General features: G+C 41.7%; 3 protein-coding genes across 4 annotated transcripts; 2 read left to right on the top strand and 1 right to left on the bottom strand.

Annotated features, from left to right (window-relative positions):
- Positions 1 to 5934: 5934 nt before the first annotated feature.
- On the bottom strand, positions 5935 to 15495 carry RB195_018423 (uncharacterized protein; the record flags this gene model as incomplete). The annotated part of the gene is made up of 4 exons (XM_013450169.2): positions 5935 to 5944; positions 14952 to 15069; positions 15237 to 15398; positions 15456 to 15495. The coding sequence occupies 4 exons, from the start codon at positions 15493 to 15495 to the stop codon at positions 5935 to 5937; spliced, it is 330 nt and encodes a 109-aa protein (XP_013305623.2).
- On the top strand, positions 14268 to 14630 carry RB195_018424 (uncharacterized protein; the record flags this gene model as incomplete). Its single annotated transcript, XM_064185879.1, has 2 exons — positions 14268 to 14353; positions 14405 to 14630. 2 exons carry the CDS (start codon positions 14268 to 14270, stop codon positions 14628 to 14630), a joined length of 312 nt encoding a protein of 103 aa, XP_064041760.1.
- Positions 15496 to 19185: 3690 nt separating the features above from the next.
- Positions 19186 to 23514, top strand: RB195_018425 (uncharacterized protein; the record flags this gene model as incomplete). 2 transcript variants are annotated; one of them, XM_064185881.1, is made up of 4 exons in its annotated part: positions 19186 to 19296; positions 19400 to 19643; positions 21219 to 21363; positions 23505 to 23514. In XM_064185881.1, the coding sequence occupies 4 exons, from the start codon at positions 19186 to 19188 to the stop codon at positions 23512 to 23514; spliced, it is 510 nt and encodes a 169-aa protein (XP_064041761.1). The 2 variants fall into 2 exon arrangements, with proteins under 2 accessions (XP_064041761.1, XP_064041762.1); XM_064185880.1 differs by lacking the exons at positions 21219 to 21363; positions 23505 to 23514 and having other exon boundaries at positions 19400 to 19663.
- Positions 23515 to 24217: the final 703 nt, after the last annotated feature.

The raw sequence follows: 24217 nt of genomic DNA on the forward strand, positions 1-24217 counted from the left end.
TCGTACGCTGGAGAAACCGGTGATGAAGTGAGGAAGAGAGTGAACAAGCGTCAGAGTGCCGTTACAAAAAGAAGGGGACAAGAAAAATCCGAGTAGTGTCTAGCTGTTTCATAACGAAAAGAGGAGCAGGATACCGAGACTTGCGAGTATTTTGCAGATGAATTCACGGTCAGTCAACCGCAGTTGACGATCGGTCACTGATATCGATATAGGCGGAGTTGGCCGGTTGAAGTAGGGTGACAAGTGAGCGAGAAACGGGAGAAGAATAGAATGAACAGAAAAATTCGCATCGATGCGGATTCACACGCAGCAGAGGTTTAGATTAGAATTATGTGCGAAATGAAAACTTACATATGCGAGGAATGCACCTGCGTCGGTGAGAAAAGAGCGAAGAAATAGATTAATAGATAATACCACAGGACATTTCTTAGTCACTCATTGGGAACATCTCTGGCGTTCTCAAACACAAAAAAAGACCATGTTTCATATTGATATGTGAGCAGTGAGGAGTACTATGAAAAACTATCGAATCGTTAAGCAAAAGGGAGAAGCTACAGAAAAAGGGAAACGATAGAGATCACAAAAAAAAATCAAAGGCAAAGAGAAATTAGAAGAGACCTTAAAGGCATCACCCCACGAATCTGGGGTGGTGCGGATTACAGGTAGAGAGTTCCTATACGAGGTCGTATATTATTGAGAGGAGGGTGATTCCGTCCATTTGTTCCTAATTGCCGTAAAAAAACGGCCCGGAAGATGCGGCGCGTGCACAAGGCTGGCGCGCTCCGATCGAACTCCTTGTGGAAAATAGCGCGCCGGAACGCTCGAAGTCGTATCTTCAGGGCCGTTTTTTACGGCTATTAGGAAGAAATATACGGAATCACCCTTCTCTCCGTAATCTACGACTCTGTATAAGCATAACCCACCTGAAACCCGCACCACCCCAGATTCGTGGAGTGATGCCTTTAAACGCTGCATTCATCAGCAACCCAGCGCTACTTAGCGTTGCGGCATGGCCCTCCTTCTCCACAAACTAACTTTGATGCGATAACGGAAAGAACCAGACCTTCATGAGTTGCAACTATTTTGACGAACACCTGAGTAATTCATAAATGACACTAATTATAGGTGTGAAACGTCGACCAATCAAGAGTTTGGAAAACCACAAAGAGGCAGTAAGTGGGTAGCTGTTCGGAGAACTTTTGGTATCAAAACGTTTAACGGAATAGCTGTTACTTTTGCATTTCAATCTCATGGGTAGGTGATTCCAGTAAGCGAAACAGCGTCCATTAAGCAGAATTGTGTCGTGAAAACGAATGCAGAAAACAGTATACGTGAAATGAAATCTGTGCTAATTTCAACTTAGTTGCACACGTGACTAATCTAACGTTTTATAGCGATAATCTGGTAGCAGAATCCTCAACTGCATTTTATATTTGACTATTAGATATGAAAGTACATGCTAGCACTGATAAAGAGGGATTCTGTAATGAACGACAGCTCTCAACCCCATTTCTTGCCCTGCGGTTTCCGCCTAGATTTTAATCTCGCTCTCTTATCGACCCTCAGAATCTCTTAATTAATCAATGGCGAGACTCCGCTTTATTAGCTGAAAGGTAGGGGAATTGATATGATGTGAACGTTGCTTACGCGTGTGCGTTTTCGCGCGTTCGCATCTACTTCTTATTTTTGAGAACAACACTACTTTGCTTATTATAGGACATTCTTTGAGGTACCTACTAACTAGTTGGAGCCACTACTCCGTTCGGGACTCGCCGCCCGTTGTCACATACGATTTCGTCAAATAGCAGCGCCCTTCTCTTGGTGACTTCGCAAGAGAAATGCCAATCTACTGATGAGCTAGTTTATCCACCTTTAGAAGGCAATCAGAAGTGGCCGAAATCTCTTGGTCAGCGGCTATGATGAATTCGTCTTCGGCGTTTCGAGATGTTTATCTCTACCATTGAAAAATACCACAACCGCACCCTTTCCAGCGCTGCGTATTATTCGCGCACGGAAATTCGTGAAGAAATGTATAAATATCGACTGAAATATAGGGAACTTCTTCTGATTTGCATACAGCACACATTGGAAGAAACGTACAAAAGAATTGCTGTAGCTTCTATTGTCATGCTGTAGTTCACGTAGTTGTTTTATTTGTTGCTGCGCAGCGGAAGTGATCGAATGGATATGCAGTGCAGATCGTCCCTAGAAAATTCTTCGTTTTCTGTTCTTTTTTCTGCTCAGTCCATCAGACCTATCGCTCATTCGCAGTTTTCAACGTGGACAACGCAGCGAATGTTATCGGGAGTCGGGTGTTCGTCGAAATACATAAATTGTCTTGTGATGAAATGTCTCCTTTATCTCTCTGAAAGGCGAATCGGAGTATGCAGTGCATATTTATCTGATATGATCATCTGCTAATCACCCTTTCATCAAACCAGCTGCCGAAAGGGAAAGGAATTCCATGTTTGAACAGATTCTCATCTCTCGTTTACGGTTATCACTGGTAATTGTTCCTATGATATACATACTTCCTTCACCACATCACTAAAAGAGTTTCCACTGCTGAGAAGGAAGTCTTGTTGGTTCGAAGGTATTGTCTCCTTTGTTGTTTCTCATTTAAACAAGACAACTGTAAACATTTTTCAAAAGTTCAGCACACATTATTTATTGTGCAGATGTGTGTTGAATGTATCAAAATTTGTTGATTTAAGGAATTTAAGGACTTGAAAATTGTATGCAAGTACTGTATCGCTGAACTCAGCTATAGAAAATGCTGTTCGTCGAGCATCTAGATATAATCTACTAGCAAGTTCTGAAGAAGTGTTATTATGGATCTTCGGAACGACAAAATAGAAGTATACACAAAAAACCTGTGCAGAACCGTGAAAATTTGAGTCTTCCCTGCTGGAATTCTCCGACCACGTTGACAATTTCATTAAGAAGGCCTATTTCGTATTGTTTACTGTCCTAGACAATATTCACTTTTTGTGGGAGTAAGCAGTGAAGTCAAGGTCTTAATTTTCTACAAAACTTGGAGGTCTGCCATAAAAATAACTATTGTCAGTATTGGGAAAGTTCAGAAGAAGCGTTAACACCTGTCGTTTTTTTTTACGATGAGGCGTACACGTCATAGCAGGCCTTGACGTCATTGAAGTGGATTGTTACCGATCTTCTTGTTTCTGCCATAAAAATAAATAAAAATGAATCGAAAAAGTCAGAAGAGTCTTTTCAAACCTATTGTTCTCCATATATGTACTTCGAAAACGAATAAAACCTCTGTATAGCGAATACTGAGTTCGTAAACCTACTAAATATGAAAAGGAAATTTCGGTTTATATAAACTACAAGAAAACAATTACTAGGGAGGGGAGTCCACGCTTTCTTAGAGAAACTGACTTCTCTTTGTCTTTTCTCGTGTTCTTCATTAGTGAGTAAGATTCCCAGAAGTATATTGAAAGTATTCGACCTTTTCAGGCTTGTTCTCCATTTAGAATTTCAAGGAACTATATTTCTGTGGTTGCGGTGTTTTTCACTCGCAAACTCTTATTCTAAAACGGAGCATTGTTTAGAATCCGAGCATAGAACTCTTTTGTTCAAGTTCTCAAATTTACGATCACCTTCTGTGACCATAACTGTGTTTCGTAAACGACTGATTTTTTTTTGAGTCCCTTCCGACTTTGACTTAACTGGTTGTCTACTTTTCTACTTTTAACGGCAGGAATTATGTAGGTCTGAGGGATGAAGACATTTCACATGTAAGTGATGACAAGCGAACCAGCGCAAATCAGTAGTGCATGCATGTAATCACACGCTTCTTTCGCAGCTTGCCTCCACCTACGCAAACCTTTTAATTTGTTGGATGCCAAATTATTTAAAGCAGATACCAAATAATTTCTGAAATTTCGGTTTTCTTTTCTAAAGTGATTGGTTTCGGTTTCACTTTCATAGCTCTCATTGTTACGCATTGCACAAGTCTTGGTTTGCTGCTGTCTGTAGGAAAGCACGTGATAAATAAAAATAGCACGTGATAGAACTGAAGATGGGAAAATTTTCGTCCTAGGTAATCGGGAAAAATTTTCGAACTAAAAGTGAGAAGCAACAATTTCAATTTGTAGATGTCTTTAAGGTGTCAGACTACTTACGGCTGAACTTCTTGGCGGAAGACTAATAAATTGTCCATTCTACGCCCATATATTTGTTCATAAGAAAGTCAACTTGTCTTCACGATAGTCGTTTATTTTTCCAAAACCGAATCCGAACCGAACCCGTAAGAACTCAAAATCGAGGGATACAGAGAAAAATACGGAGATCCCTTCGGAAGTTCGGATGATTTACTGTGTTGCACTACTTTGTTACTATGTGGTAGAAGAAAAAGTAGACATCGCAAATTATGGTTACGTTAGCGGAAAGGTCGAACTGGTCTCGCACTAGCGGTCAAAGGTCGAAAGAGTTGTTTGTTAAATAACTTAAAAACTTAATAACTTAAAACTTAAATCGATGCAATTTCGACACTCGTTCTCTCTCCAGCACCCAAAATGATTTCAGTGACTTTTCTTTGCACCCTTGCATTTTTGCGATCGTTACAAGTCACCAGAAACTAGGTCAGTGTGCACCATTTTGCATATTGAGCGTTACGGTGTGTGACAGTGATTAATCAGATGACCGCAACGTACCTTGTACCTCATCAATCAGGGGAGGGAATCCGAAAGGGGAGCGACCGCAAAGCCCCTGATTCTCTAGGCAGACGCTGTAACTGCGTGAATTGAAAGGATTCACATGAAGATACGGGATTTTTTCATTATCTCATCGTTTAATAATTATGTCCTAGATCATTGAATAGTGTGTTAGACTATGGCTACGCTCTCATCCTACATTCAATTCATCTATGTAAAATTAATTTACAAAATGTAACGGCTTCGTCCTGATGCGATTGCTTCTGTCACCGTTGAAAAAAGGACACACGGTTTTCATTCTAAAAAAGTCACTACAAGTGCTGGTCGAAATTATATAGTTCCAACTATGTAGGCTGATCAAAGATCAGATTCATGCTTGATTCATTTTCGCGATGTCATGCTTCATATGTTTCTGTAAGATTTCACGGTCCGATAAAAACGAAAAAAATCAGCTATCTGAAAAATGTGATGGCTTTGCAGATAGCTGATTCTCTCTGTGTTTATCCGAGTTGTCTGACTAACATTGTTGTAAGAGATGTCTATCTTTCGAATCTGAATGTTTATAAGGTTAGAAAGAGTTTGTATCATCAGCTCTTAGGGAAAATATTTCAATTTTAAACGCTAAGAAGAAATGAAAATAACCTTGCGATTGGAATTTCTCCAATACTTCGACATCTTATATCAAACGATGTGAGCACAGAGGACCAAGTTTGATGCTCTTACTGCTATCCTCTCTAAAAATAACCTGATTTTGTCTCATAAAGCAGACAGGATTAGCTCCAAGAGCAACATCTTCCGTTCTCTTCTATTGTGCATGTGCATTCTGATCCTCGTACATCTATTTTCGCTTGGATGAACGGAATCTGTTCAAGGAATCCGTTACAGCCCTCCGTAACAGCGGGAGTCCAACGCCGACTAATTGGCGTAATGTGGGCATGTGAGGGCGCGAAGTGTTTGCGGTCGTTGTTGTTACCTTGAAACGATCCCGAAATGTGTCACGTTCTTCTAATAATTCGCGCATATCCGGGATGTGATACCATATCAGCAGTCAACATCCTGGTCTAAAATCAGCAACGATATGGTAGGAACTACGAGAAGTGTTTATTCTGAGTTAAACACTCAAATGTTAATCATAAAGAATTGAAATAAGCCACAACATAACCATAACACTAAAAAGCAGTAGAAGAAAAGTGTTAGTCGTCCAGCGAAGCCTCATTCCCAACAAATGCAGTCATCGTAGCTGTCAACGGTCATTTTTTCACAATCGTCTGAAAATCGATATTTATTTAGTTAATAGACTTGATACCAAATACAAATGTGGCATCGCATCTTCGTTGCCTAAACCTTTTTACAGGCTTCTACGGCGCATACAAAGAAAGGACATGAATATGTGTTCCCTTCTCATCATCCAGCATCCCTGGATCAAGAACCAGCATCACTGTGCAAAAGTTCATAGAAGAAATAGATTTACATTGGCGTTTATAAGAATATATTTTGCGAAAAAAAAAATCAACCCTTAATCATAAACTATACAAGCAAGCATCTAAATTTAATAATTTGAGCCATATTTAGAATTTCATTAAATTATCTAAAATCATGAATTGCGACACACCAGACAATCGGGGCGGGTGTACTGTAGCGGCTAGAGGTTCTGCTTCGTGCACAATCGATCGGGGGTTCGATTCCACCCTAGTGCTCACCAAGCCTTTCATCCCTCCGGGGTCGATAAATTGGTAGCAGACTTGTCTGGGAGGATAAAAACACTGACTCGACACATCGGCTAGCTACTGAAAGTAATTTTATAGGCCAGTTAAACGTTCGTAAACCTCAAACGATTTTGAATTGAAGTGAACGTGGGGGCGCATCCCAAGCGGATTGATTAGCGACGGAAACTTTATCTTTTATCCTTTATCTAAAATCACTGATAATGGTTCCAATGTTGCTGTCCTAAAGTGTTTGTTGTTATTTAACTATTAGTATCAATAATTTAACAACAGGACAATAATAACAGTTGAAATGTGTTATTTAAACAATAGTCAATTAGAGATGGTCATGGAGCAATTCTAAAAAAACGACAAGAAACAGGTAGTTCTTTAGAACACTATAAACAAGGGACTGTATTGCAAAGATGTGTAAGATGATGGGCATATCTGAAGCTGCAAAGATGAGCACTCTCAGCTAAGAAATACCGCTCGCAACTGAGCAAGTTAGTTGACCTCAGAGGGCGGTTACAGGTTCCTTGAGCTGTCACTTTTCCCTGTATCATCTGTGTTTTCCCTGCTCTTCTAATTCCTCTGCTGAGGCATGATCGGGCATGCTCGAAAATACGCCAGGACCCTTTTTACACGGACATAGTGCCAGTGGGTATGTGCAGAAGTTACCTGTTGGACCCACTCTCTCGAGAAACAGAACGCATCACGTGGCAGCCCTACCCAATTTAACTACCACGGCATCCTTGATCTTCTATCGCCGAAGTAAGATAGAAGTCCGAACCCTTTTTACCACTTACATGAAACAAAATACTCTACTCTAGATTTTTAGATAAAGCGCTCTTCTTGTGTTTGCGAAGCATCCAGGTTTCTGAAAACTTGGGCCAAAATAAGAAGAATGAAACGCTGATCCAGATGTCTTTGTTTCTTTTCGCAGATCTTCGGTGTTCTTCGACGTTCTCTAAGTTGTTCTTTTTTTCTATGGTGAGGAACTCAACCGGCACCTTCCTAAAATGTCCATCTTTGCCCCTGTCGTATCCGGATGCTTCACCAACAGGATAGTATGTATTTCGTATTCATTATATATTATTATTTATTACACAATACCAGTCTGAACGTCCGGCTAAAGCCGGACTTCAGACTCTCTGTGGCGTTCGCCTTGCTCCCATCATTGATCAACGAAAATCAGTATTAGTTCCCTTTTCTGTGAAATTAGACTTGTGTATCCCTAACAAACTTTCATCATCTTTTTTTTTATAAATAAAGGCAAAAGATTTCATATTTTCCTTTCTAACCGCGTCAGTTCTACATTTGGAGAATACTCAAACTTCAGCTTCAAACACTCCGTCAATACCAATATAATGTAAACACAATTTGAAAGTATTACTCGAAATTTGGGTTTTCCTCCTGTTTCCCTCCAAGAGTTATCAATGAATGATGTTTTAGCAGAAAATGACGTGAAAGACTTTATCCTACTAATAACGATAACGTTCTACGTCAGATCAAGTAAACTGTTCGCTACTATTTAGGCAGCCCTTTGCATGCATGTTTCCAGTCTCTGAGGAAGGGGTGCTACCAACTTGAGGCGAACGAAGAAGGAAATAGACACGGGATGGAGTCATAAAAGTGAAAAGCAATGTGCCCAGTGGCCACGGCTATGAAACATCCTATTTACCTTTCGCGACATTCACATGAAGTTATTGCGCACCATTTCGATGTCGCGGGGCCCGTCTCATCCCATATTATAGCTATCTGGCGCCGGCCCGCCAACCCGATATTGTGGGCTCGTTGCACCCCATTACATAGGTTTCTGGCGCCGGCGCACCAATTCGACGCCGCTGGAGCCGTCGCACCCCCTTCTATAGGTATCTGGCGCTGGCACACCAAACCGGACTTTCGTGACTGACACACAACGCAACACAACACACACACAAACACACAGAGTACGAAATTTCGTTTCAAGTATTTATTATTATATTTGTCATTATGTATTTTGCATAGAGTATTTCGAAAGTGGATAGGATAGTGGGACGGATAGTAGCGCAGTAAGTAAGAGGTTTGTCCACGACGACTGATGGTATTAGAGCCAATATTTCATCCCTCCGGGGTCGATAAATTGATACCAACCTTGTCTGAGAAGATAAAAACCCTGATACATCTTGATGAATCGCTGTACCATGCGAGCCGTTGTATAGGCCGCACACATGTTCGTAAACCGCAAACGATTCTGAATTTAAGTCGAACCCGCAATCCCGTCCCAATGGGACTAATCAACGCCGTACACTTCATCCTTTGTCGTTTACTTCGAATTCGAAAATCATTGGAATGGAACTTCCATCTTCCTTCTGATGACGAAACGCCAAATAGATTTAACTCTGTACCCTTTCTTGATTTAATCAGTGCTTTACCCATTTGGGTCCTGAAAGGCAGTCATCTTCGCCTTATCGCCTCAGTGGGCTAGCGAATTTTCTTTTGTGCCTCTGCAACTGCAGTCACTGCTGCTACTTCTTCCCATTAGGCCTTCTTTCATCGCTCTGCGAGACATCGCAAGCTCCTGCATGAATTCTCGTTGTCTGGTGCTGACGTGACATTTGGAGAATTCCCGGAGATATCCGTCTCTTGGAAATTTTCTCAAACTGCTGGTTTTCCTCATGTACTCTCGAGTATGTGCGATGAGTTGGTCATTTTCTCTGTCAATCTTGTTCATTACTGCACCCTTCTGAAAGTAAAGAAACGAAGCGAGTTGTTTCCATTTAAAGACGGTTTTGAGACTTCATTTAAAGGCATCACCCCACGAATCTGAGGATTTCAGGTGGAGTAGTCGTATACGGGATAGTAGATTATGGAGAGGGAGGTGATTTAGTCCATTTCTTCTTAATTGCCGTAAAAACGGCCCGGAAGATGAGGCGCGCTCCAGTCAAACTCGCTCCAGTCCTAGGAAATAGTGCGCCAGAACGCCCGAAGCCGTATCTTCCAGACCGTTTTATACGGCAATTAGGAAGAAATGGACGGAATCACCCCCCGTCTCTCCATAATCTATGGAGAGACGTATACGAATACTCTACCTGAAATCCGTACCACCTCAGATTCGTGGACTGATGCCTTTAATCAACCCTGCGATTTCTCTTTCATGGGAGAAGAGGAAGCCTTTCGTACAGATTGTCCCAAAATTTACGCAAGATTAGAATTAAATAGAAGACACGGTTTTTTAATTTCTTTTATTGGAACTTAAAGTACATGGGATAGGGTTACATATGGAGTATCTCACCGAGCGAATGACTTCACGGCTTTGCTGACACATACTCACTCATTCGCCGAAATTTTCTTTGACCTTTTTGCATAAATGTGGCTGAATTTTGTTGATGCAGCGTTGAATCTCCTCTTTCAACGCACGGGGGGATGTGAGATTGTTGACCATCGACATTCGACAAAGACCTTTGGCTTCAAATAATTTCATAGAAAGAGATCCTATGTTGAATCAGATGATCTATGGGGCCAACTCTGATCACGGAGACGAGAGTGTACACGACCAGGAAATCTCTAATGCAGTAATTGGATTGTTTCACTGACAAATGGCACCATCTTGTTGAAACCAGATGTCCTCCACATCAATTTCATCCAATTCAACCATTAAGAACTCGATTATCGTGTCGCGATATCGAGCACCAGTAATAGTAACTGCTTGACTGGCCTCGTTTTCAAAAAAATACGGTCCAATGACGAAAAAAACTGTGTTTTCTGTTTAGTTCATATCTTGCGTAAAATTTGGGACACTCTATAGAAAATCGTCCAATCTTCGTTAGAACTTTGAAAAAATAATTCATCCGCGCAAAATCTTCTATGGATGAAAACGAGGTGAATCTTATAATGATACACTCCATCGAGAGAACACAGGGACTCAACGAGAGAGGGAAAGGACTTTTGCGATTGTAAAACTTTATAAATAATTAACTCAGAAGGTTATTCCCCGCTTTTTGGATAACGTTGGTTCGGTTTTCCTATGCGAAATCTTTAAACAGAGAGTCTTTCCGTCAAATTCAGAGAGCACGTGATGACGATTAATGCAACTGATGTAGTTTTGATCCACATCGGTCTTCTTACTCAGTACTACAAAAGATTCGAAGGGCTTTCTCGCACTTGCGTTTACGAGAACATCAAAATCAACTCTTTGGCAATCGTCTATTCCTAGTAACATTTTTTCTCAAGCGCTATTGACGGCACTCAGTAGGCGATGCTGCCTCGTCAGTTCCCAGTCGCTTGACCAGCTTTAGTTACAGGCATGATTTAATTTGTATACATGCAAACACATCTACATATGTTTTTGAAAGCATGAACATGCTCATGCCCACGTGGAACAACTTTGAGTCGATCCTGAGGCAGAAGAAATAAGGTGTTCTTTTCCTGCGTCTTGAGGCAAGCACAAGGACGCTCGTTCATTCTCCTTATCCGCCGATAAGGCCTTGTGCCTTGTGACTAAGTGGTTGGTATCCAACTAGTGATGGAGCACTGAGTTCTCTCATATTATTGGATGAAAATTGCATTCATGCCTTTTTACGACACTCATATCAATTGCAAACAGGGGGAGAACCATGTACAATGTGTCTTGTAGGGGGCAATTGTAGAAATTGTGGCAATTGTAGTGTAGAATTAAAAGCATCACTCCACGAATCTGAGGTGGTACGGATTTCAGGTGGAGTATTCGTATACGTGTGCACACGCCGCATATTCCTGGCCGTTTTTTAGGCCAATTAGCAAGAAATGTACGGAATCACCCACCTCTCCATAATCTACGATCCCGTATACGAATACTCCACCTGAAATCCGTACCACCTCAAATTCGGGGGGTGATGCCTATAAGGTAGTAGAATTGTTTTACTTGTTCATTTTCGATTCGTGATGAGAATCCAAAAAACTTCTGAGTTTTGAGCGCGGAAACTTCACTTCTACGGGACCAAATCGAGATATTTAGTACAAGCTCTACACGACACAGTCTCGGTTAGATACCTACTCTCCAGTTCCCTAGATCCAAAAGTATTTGCCGCCAACAATGTCATCGTACTAAAAAGGGTGTTAAAATAAGTATAACTGTAGATAAGCAGACATAATGAAACGGCTCCAAAACAAGAGCATGATTCATTCTATGGATCACTTAAGTTGACACATAATCGTGCTGGTGATCCATATAATTTGCAAGCGGGGACTCTACCACCCTCAGAGAGTCTTGTAAGTCTGCAACGCCTTCTGACACACCCATTTAGAGAGACGACATCGGATGACTCCACGACATTATCCTCTCTGCTCACTTCTGCTGCAGCTACTAAAGAAATGATTCAGTTTTAAAAGTGATAGAAATACCAGCTACAAACATTAAGCAACGGCTAGCACGTAATTTTGCATAACTACCACTCATCTGACACAAAAGCGCGCTCAAGCTCGCTGCTTAACAGGACGACGTCTAAACAGTCTTCAGAGTAAATCATACGTGTATTCTCACAGCCATTCTGATATACCTCTTCTTTTTTACTGGTGGTTATTTGTTTATTTAAAGGCATCACCCCACGAATCTGAGGTGGTGCAGATTTCAGGTGGAGTGTTCGTATACGGGATAGGAGACTACGGAGAGGGAGGTGATTCCGTCCATTTCTTGCTAATTGCCTAGAAAAAACGGCCTGGAAGATGCGGCGCCGCACAAGACTGGCGCGCTTCAATCGAACCTCTTGTACAAAATGGTGCGCCAAAACGAATGAACCCGTATCTTCCGGGCCTTTTTTACGGTAATTAGGAAGAAATGGATGGAATCACCCCCCTCCCCGTACTCTCCCGTCCTGTATACGAATACTCCACCTGAAATCTGTACCACCTCAGATTCGTGGGGTGATGCCTTTAACCATTTAGCACAAAACCGTTAGAGAAGAGGAAAACAAATAAGGACCAACGATTACGATTTCGTTTGTTTCTTTGAAATGTGTTTTGCATTTCATGATTTTGTCGCACAGTTCACACTGTGATGGAGAAGTTCTTGAAGTTTTTTCAGCAAGAAACTTTTCTGTCTCTCATATCCTCATGATAACTTGAATCTCAGCTAAAGAAATCCGTAGAAGTATAAGTGATGTTTCACATTTCTCAGGGGAGTTAAAGGATGCACTCGGTATATTTTTTGACTTTGAAATAAGCTACGCAAGCAATGATCCCAGATACTTCTACTGGTTCTAGTTACAACGGTCAAACATTAGAACCAAAAGTTGTTCGCAATGCGATGGTATGGCCTCTACAGTACTTATCTATTAGGTAGGTGCAAAATTAATTTCGGTTAAGAGGTATGTGTACATAAAACAATTTTTTACCCCAAATTATTTTCTGTCAAAGAAAACAACACATACCGTTTTTGTAGGTTTTTTTTCCCTCTTCCAAATACATATATAGCTGTCGCTCTAATTATTTCAGCTGGCCTTTTCCAGGGCTCTGAAAAATCATGAACCGACGCGACTATCGAGTCATCGTGTTTACGAATTTAAATTGGGACACTCCGTGGCAGAAGCATCTCGAAACCTTATCAGAGCATTTGGGCCAGACTGTCCTTGCGAACGGACAGTGGAGCTGTGGTTTAAAAAAATCGTTTCTTGCGATTTTGTAGAAGAAAAACCGGGTCGCACGTCCACGCTTTATAATGAAGATCTGGAGAGAGCCGTGGAAGCAAATTTGGAGAATAACACACGGACGTGAGCAGAAGAATTGGGCGTGCATCATACCACAGTAGTTAAACATTTGGCGGAAACTGGCAAGGTGAAGAAGATGTCAAAATGGGTGCCTCACGGGCTGACCGAAGAGCAGCGTCTGGCGCGTTACGGCACGTGTACTAACCTTTTGATTCGGTTGAAAAATGAGCTTTCTTAGTCGTATTATAACTGTAGATGAAAACGGGTTCTTTACGATAATAGGAAACGTGGATTTGTGTGGTCAGATAAGGACGCCCCTCCAAACACTTCCTAAATCCAGTTTTCACCCCAAAAATGTCATGCTTACAGCTTGGTGCTGCTGTATGGGTTTAATCCACTACATCTTCATGCAATCAGGCCAGACAATTACAGCAGAGTCCTACTGCTGTGATTTAGAGCACATGTATGAAAAGTTGCACAAATTGTGGCCGGCAGTGGTGAATAGAGGAGGACCTATTCTGCTGCCAGACAACGCAAGGGCACGTACAGCACAAATCACCCGGCAAAAATTAATCCATTTGGGTATGGAAGTTCTTCCTCACCCACCGTATTCCCCACACCTTCCCCCAGCAGACTATCACTTTCTTCGAGCTCTTGATTCACATTTGCATCAGCGACAGTTCACTAACTCAGACGATGTTGGAAGTGCTTTCTATAATTTTGTTGATTCCTGTAATCTCAGTTTTTAAACTAAAGGCTTAAATTTGTTAACAATTCATTGGAAAGGATGTGTAGATTCTGGTGATTTTTATTTCGATTAATAAAGTTGTGTTTAAGCTAAGTTATAGCAATTTGAAGTATGCTAGCCGTTTCCGAAATTAATTGCGCACCAACCTAATAATAACCTGTAGGTTATCTGGAGATGAGTGCATAGGTGAGACCATGAAGTTATTTTGTCTTAGGATAGAAGAATGGAATCTGAAGATCTGAAACATCAGCTCCACTATCCATGCAGTCCACACTTACCATAATAACGTAGAGTTTGCGGTGAAAATCTCGATTTTGTCCCGTAAAACTGAAATTTCTGCACTACGAACTCTAAAAACTTCCTGAATTTTTGTTAGGATTCCAAAAAATAGAAATGATCACAGGCTTGAAAGAGTTTTGAGCTGCAACTTTAAACTACCCTTAACTGCTTCACTCCACTCAATTCACAAACTGCAGCGATGGGTGGTGCCAGCGAGGGTTTCACCACGCTCCTAACCGCTGCTTTCCACCGATGCGCCTTGAGAGAAACCGCGTACGCAATTGCGTACGTGCTTCATCTTGTCTTGACCCTACTATAATTATAAATTATTTTTAGTGTCGAAGCCGAAAAAGCATTGACTGCAACCAAAGAGAGAGGTGATGCTGAAGCTGCTGACAAGTCAACGGCTCAATTCAATTTTGCGATGGTCAGTAAAATATTGCAGCGTTTAAAGGTGAATAGCTGCTCAGTGGCCAATTCTGATGTTTCGTTTACAGAACAAGATATTCCAAAGAACAAATCTCACTTTTTCTTTGCTTCCGAAGCTCCGATAGAAAAGTAAACCGAAAAGTTGGAGCAACAAATGTAACATCAATCATGTTTGCGGCTTACTTAAAACCCTCAAGACAATAATTGTCATGCTGAGATTTATTGATAATCGCACAAGGGTGATTGTGTTTTTATGCGCTTATCTGTATCCCAAATTAAGCACCCTCCTAATTTCAAATAATTTTCACCGGACACTTGTTACTTAAACGAGCAACTTCAAGCGACTGGTGAACAGTATCAAAGCGGTGTGTCTGCCGTAGCCGACATTCGAAGCAACATTCGAAGGCGAGAGTAAGTAGCGCTCTAAGAAGGACACGCAAAGAAAAAGGCTCACTTTTGTTTTCTCTTCCACGACGACTCCACCCCTCCACCGATCTTGAATCCGTCTTTGCCAACACCAAGAGAGCTCCTTGGTCCACTTCTCCTTCCGTTAACGAGCACATCAGCAGCATCTCAGAGTAAACATATCAATAAGTAGATGATAAGGTAAAATTTCAAAAAAGTGCCATCTTTGCGGAGCTTAGCCTTATTTACTCTTACAAACCAGTAAGTGATACAAGAAATTAGAAAAGAGATGGCAACAAATAACTGCTAGAAACACAAAGTCACAAAAACCTACCGTTAATACCGAATGTCGCGTTTCCTACCACAAAGTTGGTGTTTCTCTGAAAGCCATTTCCCAGCACATTAACTCCTCTCTGGATTCCAACAGCAATGTGTCCCTCATTAGTCCTATCAAGTGAAATTCCGCCGAATAAAAGTGGGATCGTGAAGGAATGCGCTTAAAAAGCACTCAGAAATATTTTACAAAATCAGGTCCTAGTAAGACACAACTCACCCGAAGCAAGAATGGCGAGAGTAACTACAGCGAGATGCATATTTTGCATCTACGATCAAGTTTGGTGTGTTTCTTTTTGCTACTAAAAAACCAATAATTCTGAGTGCGTTGCCAATCGAAGATCAAATAGACAGATCACAAATTCAAATCACTCGCGCAAGTAAGCCATGCCACTCCTCTATTCCTAGAGAGAAAAAAGTTCTTGGCAGTTAAAGAAGACTTTGAAAGTGCGCTTTTTGGAAATTCTTGAAGAAGTCAATGGGGTATTAGGCTAGCTATGATAATGACTACAAGACTATTTACTGTTCCAACCATGTCGCGGGACAGATGTCACGCTATCAATGTGGGTCATGAGGTTATCAGTTACATGCCACCCAATCTAGTAATGAAAGAATGTTTGAATACTAATGTTTTTGAGCAGGACATGGAGCACAATCATGGAAAGAAAAGGATGATTTTTCGGATTCCACCCATCTTCCTCGTCATCTTCACCTGAAACTCCAACTGACTTGCTAGTTCCACATCGTTTCGTTGCTCACTTCGGTCCATACCACTCGTGACATCATTGTCATTTGTTATCTCACAGCATCGTGCAACTAAAATCTTTAATATGTTTAATATGTTTGATATGTTTTTGCGAGGCCTCTTTCAGGACTAGTCTTGAACTTGAACCAAGTGAGGAGGGTGGGGTTGGGCAGCGTAACAATATTATCAGACCACGTATCATCGAGAATTTATTCGAAACGTTAGTTTAATTAGGATTTTCAATGGCTAAAATTTTTTCCTGAGAGTTTCATTCTAGGTTAAGCACTGACAAATGAGCAATCACATCTGCGGTGTGGTTGCTGATGACACTGTTGCAGAACCGAACCCCCACTAGCTTGTCCACACAGCAAATGACTACAAATCTGATTCTTTAGTCTAAGTTGATTTTACTTGAGAAGGACTTCGTTATGTAGCACAGCTTAAGAATGCTAATTGTACAAAAAACTTAATGTCTTCTTGGAACTATATTTGTGATCATAATTCTTGTTTTCTATTTGTGTACCAAGAAGATCCTTTTAACCAGGGTGATTGGACGCAACTCCCTCGAACGCAATCTCTCTCCTACTCCGCCCCAACAGTTCTCACACGCCAATCTCTCTGAAGCAACCACGGAAGCCCTCTGACGACTGACGCAAAATCGCCCAAAACGCCTCGATGTCGCACTTCCGCCGAGAATGCGAGAGCTACCGCGGCAATTTTTAGAGGGTCTGGGCTGGACAACCGATATTCGAAATTTCCTGGGGAATGGTAAATGTGAAATTCGGTAATTGATAGAAGCGAAGAAACATCAAGTAGTGAAATTTGCAAAAAAGGGTTGTTGATATTTTGGTATTGGAATATTTTTACGTTCTAAAACCTTCGAAACATCTTCAGAGACTGAGTAAAACGCATAGTGCAGCAAGACAAGGAAGAATAATATGCACAGGCCAAATTACGACGGGAAAGTAAAGAAAAATAAAAATCTAGTATTTTTCGAGCTGCTCCTTCCTTAGTTATTTACGATCTTAAAGACCTAACAGTGTTCACAAAATCTGAGATTCTTGGCCATTAAATTTCATTAAATCCGCGTTTAAACTGAAACGATGTAATGCACCGACCTCCATCTTTTATGTATAGTTTCAAATTTCTACCTCTTTTCCAACAATTTGGCTCAGCAGGGTGTCGATTCCAATGTCAGTTCGGTCCCTTTATCCACTGTCAAATACAAAATACTGTTTTTTTTTGTTTTTTTTTTCGTCGTACTTTTGTCATTCAACCAATGCACCTCATTCCTCTTTGTATGGTCGTACTATGTGCTTTTATCAGTCTTTAGAAATATTTTAATACCAGTCTGGGCGTCCGGCTAAAGCCAGACTTCAGACTTTCTGCGGTGTTTGCTTCGCTCGCTGATCAACGAAAATTAATATTAGTGCCGTTTTCTATGAAATTGGACTCGTGTATCTCCAACAATCTTTCTTTATTTTTTTATATTACAACTAAAAACGAAAGATTTTATAGTCTTCTTTCCAAACGCGTCAGTTCTACATTTGGAGAACATTCGAACTTCAGCTTCAAACACTCCTTATCAATATATTATAGAGATAATTTAAAAGTATCACTCGAAATATGGGTTTTCCCCCTGTGTTTCCCCAACATTTATCAAGGAGTGATGTTTTAGCATGAAATGGCGTGAAGGACATCATCGTACTGATAAAGATAACGTTCCACGTCAGCTCACATAAACATCTTGCTACTATTTAAGCACCCTGTTGTATGCGCGTTTCCACTTACGGAGAACGGCAAGCTACAAACTTGAGGCTAACGAAGAAGGAAATAGACACGCGGAGGAGTCATAAAGGTGAAAGGAAAAGCACCCAGTGGCCACGGCTATGAAACGGCAGCAACCATCTATCTTTTGCGCCATGCACATGAAGTTATTGCGCCCGTGACCCTTCGCATCCCTTTTCAGGGATATCTGGCGCCGGAGCACCATTTCAACACCGGTGGACCCTTCGCACCCCACTTTTCGAATTTCGTGACACACACACACACACACACACACACACACACACACACACACACACACACACACACACACACACACACACACACACACACACACACACACACACACAACACAACACACACACGGACTAAGCGCGCGTTATTATATAGCATGATTGACGTTAGGACATTTCGTTAGAACTGTTCTAACGCCAATCATGCTATATGCTTCTAAAATCTTATTTCTAAATAATAATTATGATCATGATCATGATATATAATAACGAGCTTAGTCCGTGTGTGTGCGTGTGTGTTTGTCTGTGTGTCACGAAATTCGAAAAAGGGGGTGCGACGGATCCAGCGGCGTCGCACTGGTATATAATAACGGGCTTATTCTGTCACGTGTGTATGTGTGTGTGTGTCAGTCACAAAATTCAAAAAGGGGGATGCGACAGGTCCACCGGCGCCAGATATCTATAGAAGGGGTTGCGACGGGTCCACCGGCTTCGAGTTGTTGCCACGAAGCCAGATAGCTATAACATGGGGTGCGCCGGCGCCAGATACCTATTGAAGGGGTTGCAACGGGTCCACCGGCGTCGTATTGGTGCGCCGATGCCAGATACCTATTGAAGGGGTTGCAACGGGTCCACCGGCGTCGTATTGGTGCGCCGATGCCAGATACCTATTGAAGGGGTTGCGACGTGTCCAACGGCGTCGTATTGGTGCGCCGATGCCAGATACCTATTGAAGGGGTTGCAACGGGTCCACCGGCGTCGGATTGGTGCGCCGATGCCAGATACCTATTGAAGGGGTTGCAACGGGTCCACCGGCGTCGGATTGGTGCGCCGGCGCCAGATACCTATTAGGTTGATGCATGATTATGGAACGTTTTTATTAACGCGTTTTTCTTTAGTAAGAATTGGCGTTTTGTTTATTTTATTTTCATAAAAATAATCCTCAATATTTAGTTTAAAAAAATGCGTCTCGAAAATCACACTCGTATTCGCCATATTATGCTCTACCACTACGAGAAAGGATGGACCGCAGCCCAGTCATTTCGCGATCTCAACGAACTTTTTGGCAAAGGAACAATTACTGATAGTGCAGTACGGAAATGGTTTATTCGCTTTAAATCAAGCGACACTAGTTTGGAGGGTAAAGGAGGAAGAGGTCGGCCATCGGATTTTGATGATCAGCCGTGATGATTCTGACAGCCGTGGAAGAGGACGAAAGCCTGACAACGCGAATGCTGGCTGAAGACTTTAATGTCAATCAATCAACGATCGTTCGACGCCTGAAGAAGCTTGGAAAGGTATGAAAATTGGCTGGATGGGTGCGCTGCAATCAAGGCGAAAAGACCGCGCAAAAAAACCCACATCGTGTTCCATCACAATAACGCCCGTCCACATGTTGAGCGCCGTGTAATCGAATCCATCGCCAATAAGGAATGGGATGTGCTCCCACACTCACCGACAGAAGCACCAACGGACTATCATGTCAATCGCTCTTTGAAAAACTGGCAAAGAAACAAAGTCTACGACGATTTGGATGACTTGGTGGCTGATGTCGAAGCGTGGACTGCCTCCAAGAATCGTGACTTCTTCGCACGTGGAATCGACCGACTGCCAAGCAAATGGGAAGCAGTTCTTGAAGTGGATGGTGACTATGCTCTCGAATGATCATTTAAACATGTTTTGATTAAATATTGTTGTTTTTGTTGAATAAAAATATTTTTAAAAAAAGTTCCATAATTATGCATCAACCTAATATAATATGAAGTACGATGGGTCCACCGGCGTCGGATTGGTGCGCCGGCACCAGACAGCTATAATATGGGGTGCGATGGGTCCCGGCGGCGTCCAATTCCTGTGTTGTGGTCTTGAAGTATTGCGCAGTAAATTCATGTGCATGTCACAAAGGGTAAATGGGACCTTGCGAACGTTTCATAGTCGCATCCACTTTTCGCGCTCCTTTTCACCTCTACGACTCCTCCTTTCTTCAGAAAGCGGAAATATAAATGCTAACTGCTGCTTATATAGTAGCCAATTGTTCAAATAATTTGATGTCGCTATCTTTATCAGGACAGTGATGTCGTTCATTTTCTTTTAAGTAAAACATCACTCTGTGATAAGTGATGGGGGAAAAAAGATTGAAACCTATACTTTGAGTGATGATTCCAAGTAGTGTCTATATTACATTGGCACCGAAGGAGTGCCTAAAGGTGAAGTGCTTGAGTGCCCTCCTAATGTAGAACAGACGCGTTCACAAAGATAACAATGGAAACTTCAGCCTAAATTTCCGTTCAGAAAAAGAAAAAGACGTTGTTAGAAAACACAATCCTAATTTCACAGAACATGTCACTATTATGAACTTATTTTCATTAATCAGTGATGGCGAGCGGAGCGACACCACAGAAAGTCTGAAGTCCGGCTTTAGCCGGACGCTCAGACTGATATATAATAACGTGCTTATTCTGTCACATGTGTGCGTCTGTGTAGGTGCGTATGTCTCAGTTAAGAAAATCCAAAAAGAGAGGGAATATTATGGCGTCGGTTTGTGCTTCGGAGCAAAATAGCTTAAAATGGGATGGGACGGGTCCAACGGGGTTGAAATGGTGCGCGGGAGACCCAACGCAGTAGAATGGGTTTCTGTAGTTCCTTCGTAGCATGTCTCCGTGATGCTGCTAACATCCTTTCTTCAAAAAGAGGAAACACACGTGCGAACGTCTGCTTGAATACAATACATAGTAACCAAAGTTTACGCGATCTGACGTAGAACGTTATTTTTATCACTACGATAGTGATATTCACGTCATTTCATGTTAGCACTTCCTTCTTTGCTAATAGCTGAGAACGGAGGAAACTCATACTTCGAATAATGTTTCCAAATTGTGGAGATTTGAGAGAAACATGGATGTTAAATCACGTTCTATTCTTCTTCAAATATAGAACCGATGCGTTTAGGGAAAAACCATAAAATCTTTCATCTATGCTTAAATTTTCGAGTAAAAAAATTGAAGAAAGCGTTGATAGAAAAAACAATTCTAATTTTCAAAAAAAATGTCGCTACTGTTATTTCTTACTGATCGGTGAAGGCGAGCAAAGCAAGCACCCAAATTGAGCCTGAAGTCCGGCTTTAGCCGGACGTTCAGGCTGCTATTTTAATAACATCCCAGCAAATTTGCTTTTTTTACTAATTGATGTTTCTTCGCTTTTATCACCTACCGAATTTCAGGTTTGCCAATCGTTCCCCACGAAATTTTTGGTATCGGTCGTCCACCCCAAACCATCAAAAAATTATCGCGTTACTTTTTCAATGGCAGCTCTCGCACTGTTATGCAGAAGTCGACTTCGAGGCGTTTTGGGCGATTTCGCACACTGTAAGCGAGCTTCTGTAGTTGTTTCAGAGATATTAGCTTTGATTGTCTGCTCCCACTTCACCAGCTCCCAGAACAAAACACCTTCCGAATGCCAGAGTGGGGAAAAGACTTGGAGAAAAGACGTGCATAGATCCGGTATGAAAGGGTTGAAACTGGGCAACTCTGGTCTGCTGGTGTTTAGTACCAAATCTCATTTAGTCGAATTCTACTTGTTTTCTTTTTCTCTGAAATTCACTTTTTTTATTTTAGATAATGTGCAAAGATTGAATGAGCCTATTTATTGAATAGCATTCTACAGTGAAAGCAAACTTGACTCTATTGCTTCCTGAAACCTGTTACTTCAGAAGGACAAGCAAGATAATTTTTCCACTTTCATCGCCGTGAACTTTAACAACCAACTTTAACAACTTTAACAACACATTTTGCATGATCAAAAATTAGGAAAGTAACCAAATGTTAGTGCTGCCTACACTTGTGTCTCTAGTGGCCTAAGTATGTTGGCAGTAAAACCGGAGCAGCTACGTACCGAATTCACTCATTTTCTGCTGGGGCTAAGACTGTACGTTAAAGATAAGACAAAAGGCAAAAGAATTGACAAAGAGGGAAGGGAGTATAATGAAGGAAGTCAAAAATGGTCAGGACACACCAAATATGCGGTTTAGTGTAATCTTCTTTCAAATGTAGCAAGTGAGTTACTTTGTCCTAAACTGCACGGATGTTCTGGTCTACTCGCAGAGTTCACAGTTCTTCTGCATAACGTTCTTCAATAGCATACAAACGGTCAAAAGTAGCCGATAAGCCGATCAACCAGCTTTTTCTCTCTGCTGTTAAACCTTTCCATCACCATAGACGGCACTGCTTACGTCTCCAGCTCTACATCATGATAGGTCGAAAAGTGGATAAATACAGTACAGATATAGAGTCAAAACGACATGAAGCAGGGTGTAGTTGCGCAAGCGGTTGTGCTCGAAGCAATGCGGGGAGAGCGTAGCGGTTTGGATCGAATGAGGATCTCTTCTTGCACCGTTCATTGTTTTTCATTGTTCCAACCGCTATCTCCACCGCGCCGCTTCGAGCGCAACCGCTCACGCGGTCTCATCTAAATCTACTTAAAGGCATCACCCCACGAATTTGAAGCGGGTTTCAGGTGGAGTATTCCTATACGGGGTATTAGATTATGGAGATTGAGTGATTCCGTCCATTCCTTCCTAATTACCGTAAAAAAAGGCCCGGAAGATGCGGCGCGTGCACAAGGCTGGCGCGCTCCAATCGAACTCCTTGTGGAAAATAGCACGTCGGGACGCCCGAAGCGTATCTTCCGGGCCGTTTTTTACGGCATTTAGCAAGAAATGGACGGGATCACCCCTTTCTCCATAATCTACGATCCCGTATATGAATACTCCACCTGAAATCCGTACCACCTCAGATTTGTGGGGTGATGCCTTCAAACGGCTGCGCGTGCGGTTCTGGCAAATAGGAGGCCCCTCACAAGCGTGAGGACCTTTAGTGTTAAAAGGCACTCGTAGCTATTCGATCTGAGGTAAATAGGTGAAAGTGATAACTTCTGGTTTCGCTACACCTGCTACATCGCCTATTTATTCCGGGGTATGTATTCTATGTTGTGACATCTTTCTCACCTGAATAGTCTTGATTTATTGACATGTGCTGGTATGGAGTTGTTTTTGGCAGGAACGTTAATGATTTGTGGCTTCTACAACTCACGGCTGGCACAATCCTGCTTTTGTTGCCATATGCACACACATTTTCACTGATTTTTATCTCTACCTTTTTAAAGATTGCATTCTACCTTAATCTCCTTCTCCTTTGCTGAAATCATTCCATCTCTACTCTGAACTACCCAGTATTGCTTTCCAAATAATCGTTTTTAATTACTGACCTGTCGAGGCTACGGTTTTCGGTTTTCATACTGTTTTACTGGAATAATGATTTGCAATTGCTTGAATTATGGATTTCGTGAAACTCGTAGTGGTTTTTGTCTATTAAAACGCTTCGTTAACATCCGTCTACATTCATATTTCTTCTTACTCCATCTGCTTTGGCTTATACTTTATTTTGAGTATTACAAAAGTGTCAACTTGCTAAAAGCATGGTTATCGTTATTGAAAGTCTCTTTATTTCAGAGTCGTATAGTTCAAAGTCGTGAGAGAAACATCAGTGGAAATGTGTAGGCATATGGCAACAACTCGTAAAGGAAACCCAATTTTCAACTACAAAAGGAATGCGTTGATAGAAAGGATTGTGCCAGCCGTGAGTTGTAGAAGCTACGAATCATTAGCGTTCCTGCCAAAACAACTCCACGCCAACACAAGACAAGAAATAAAGACTATTCAGGTGAGAAAGAGGTCACAACATAGAATACATATCTAGAAATAACTTAGTTTAGTTAGCAGTTATTTAAAGCTAGAATAGGCAATGTAGCATATGTACCAAAGTCAGAAGTTATCACTTCCACCTGTTTACCTCAGGTCGAATACTTACGAGTGCCTTTTAACGCTAAAGGTCCGGCAATCGCCCGCGCAGCCGTTTAAAGGCATCACCCCACGAATCTGAGGTGGTGCAGATTTCAGGTGGAGTATTCGTATACGGGATGGGAGATTATGGAGAGGGGGGTGATTCCGTCCATTTCTTCCTAACTGCCGTAAAAAACGGCCTGAAGGATGCGGCGCTGCACAAGGCTGGCGCGCTCCAGTCGAATTCCCTGTGGAAAATAGTTCGCAAGAACGACTGAAGCCGTATCTTCCGGGCCGTTTTTTACGGCAATTAAGAAGAAATGGACATAATCACCCTCCTCTCCATAGTCTCTCATCCCGTATACGAATGCTCCACCTGAAAT

Source organism: Necator americanus, chromosome II (genome assembly GCF_031761385.1).
Source record: "Necator americanus strain Aroian chromosome II, whole genome shotgun sequence".
NCBI lineage: Eukaryota > Metazoa > Nematoda > Chromadorea > Rhabditida > Ancylostomatidae > Necator > Necator americanus.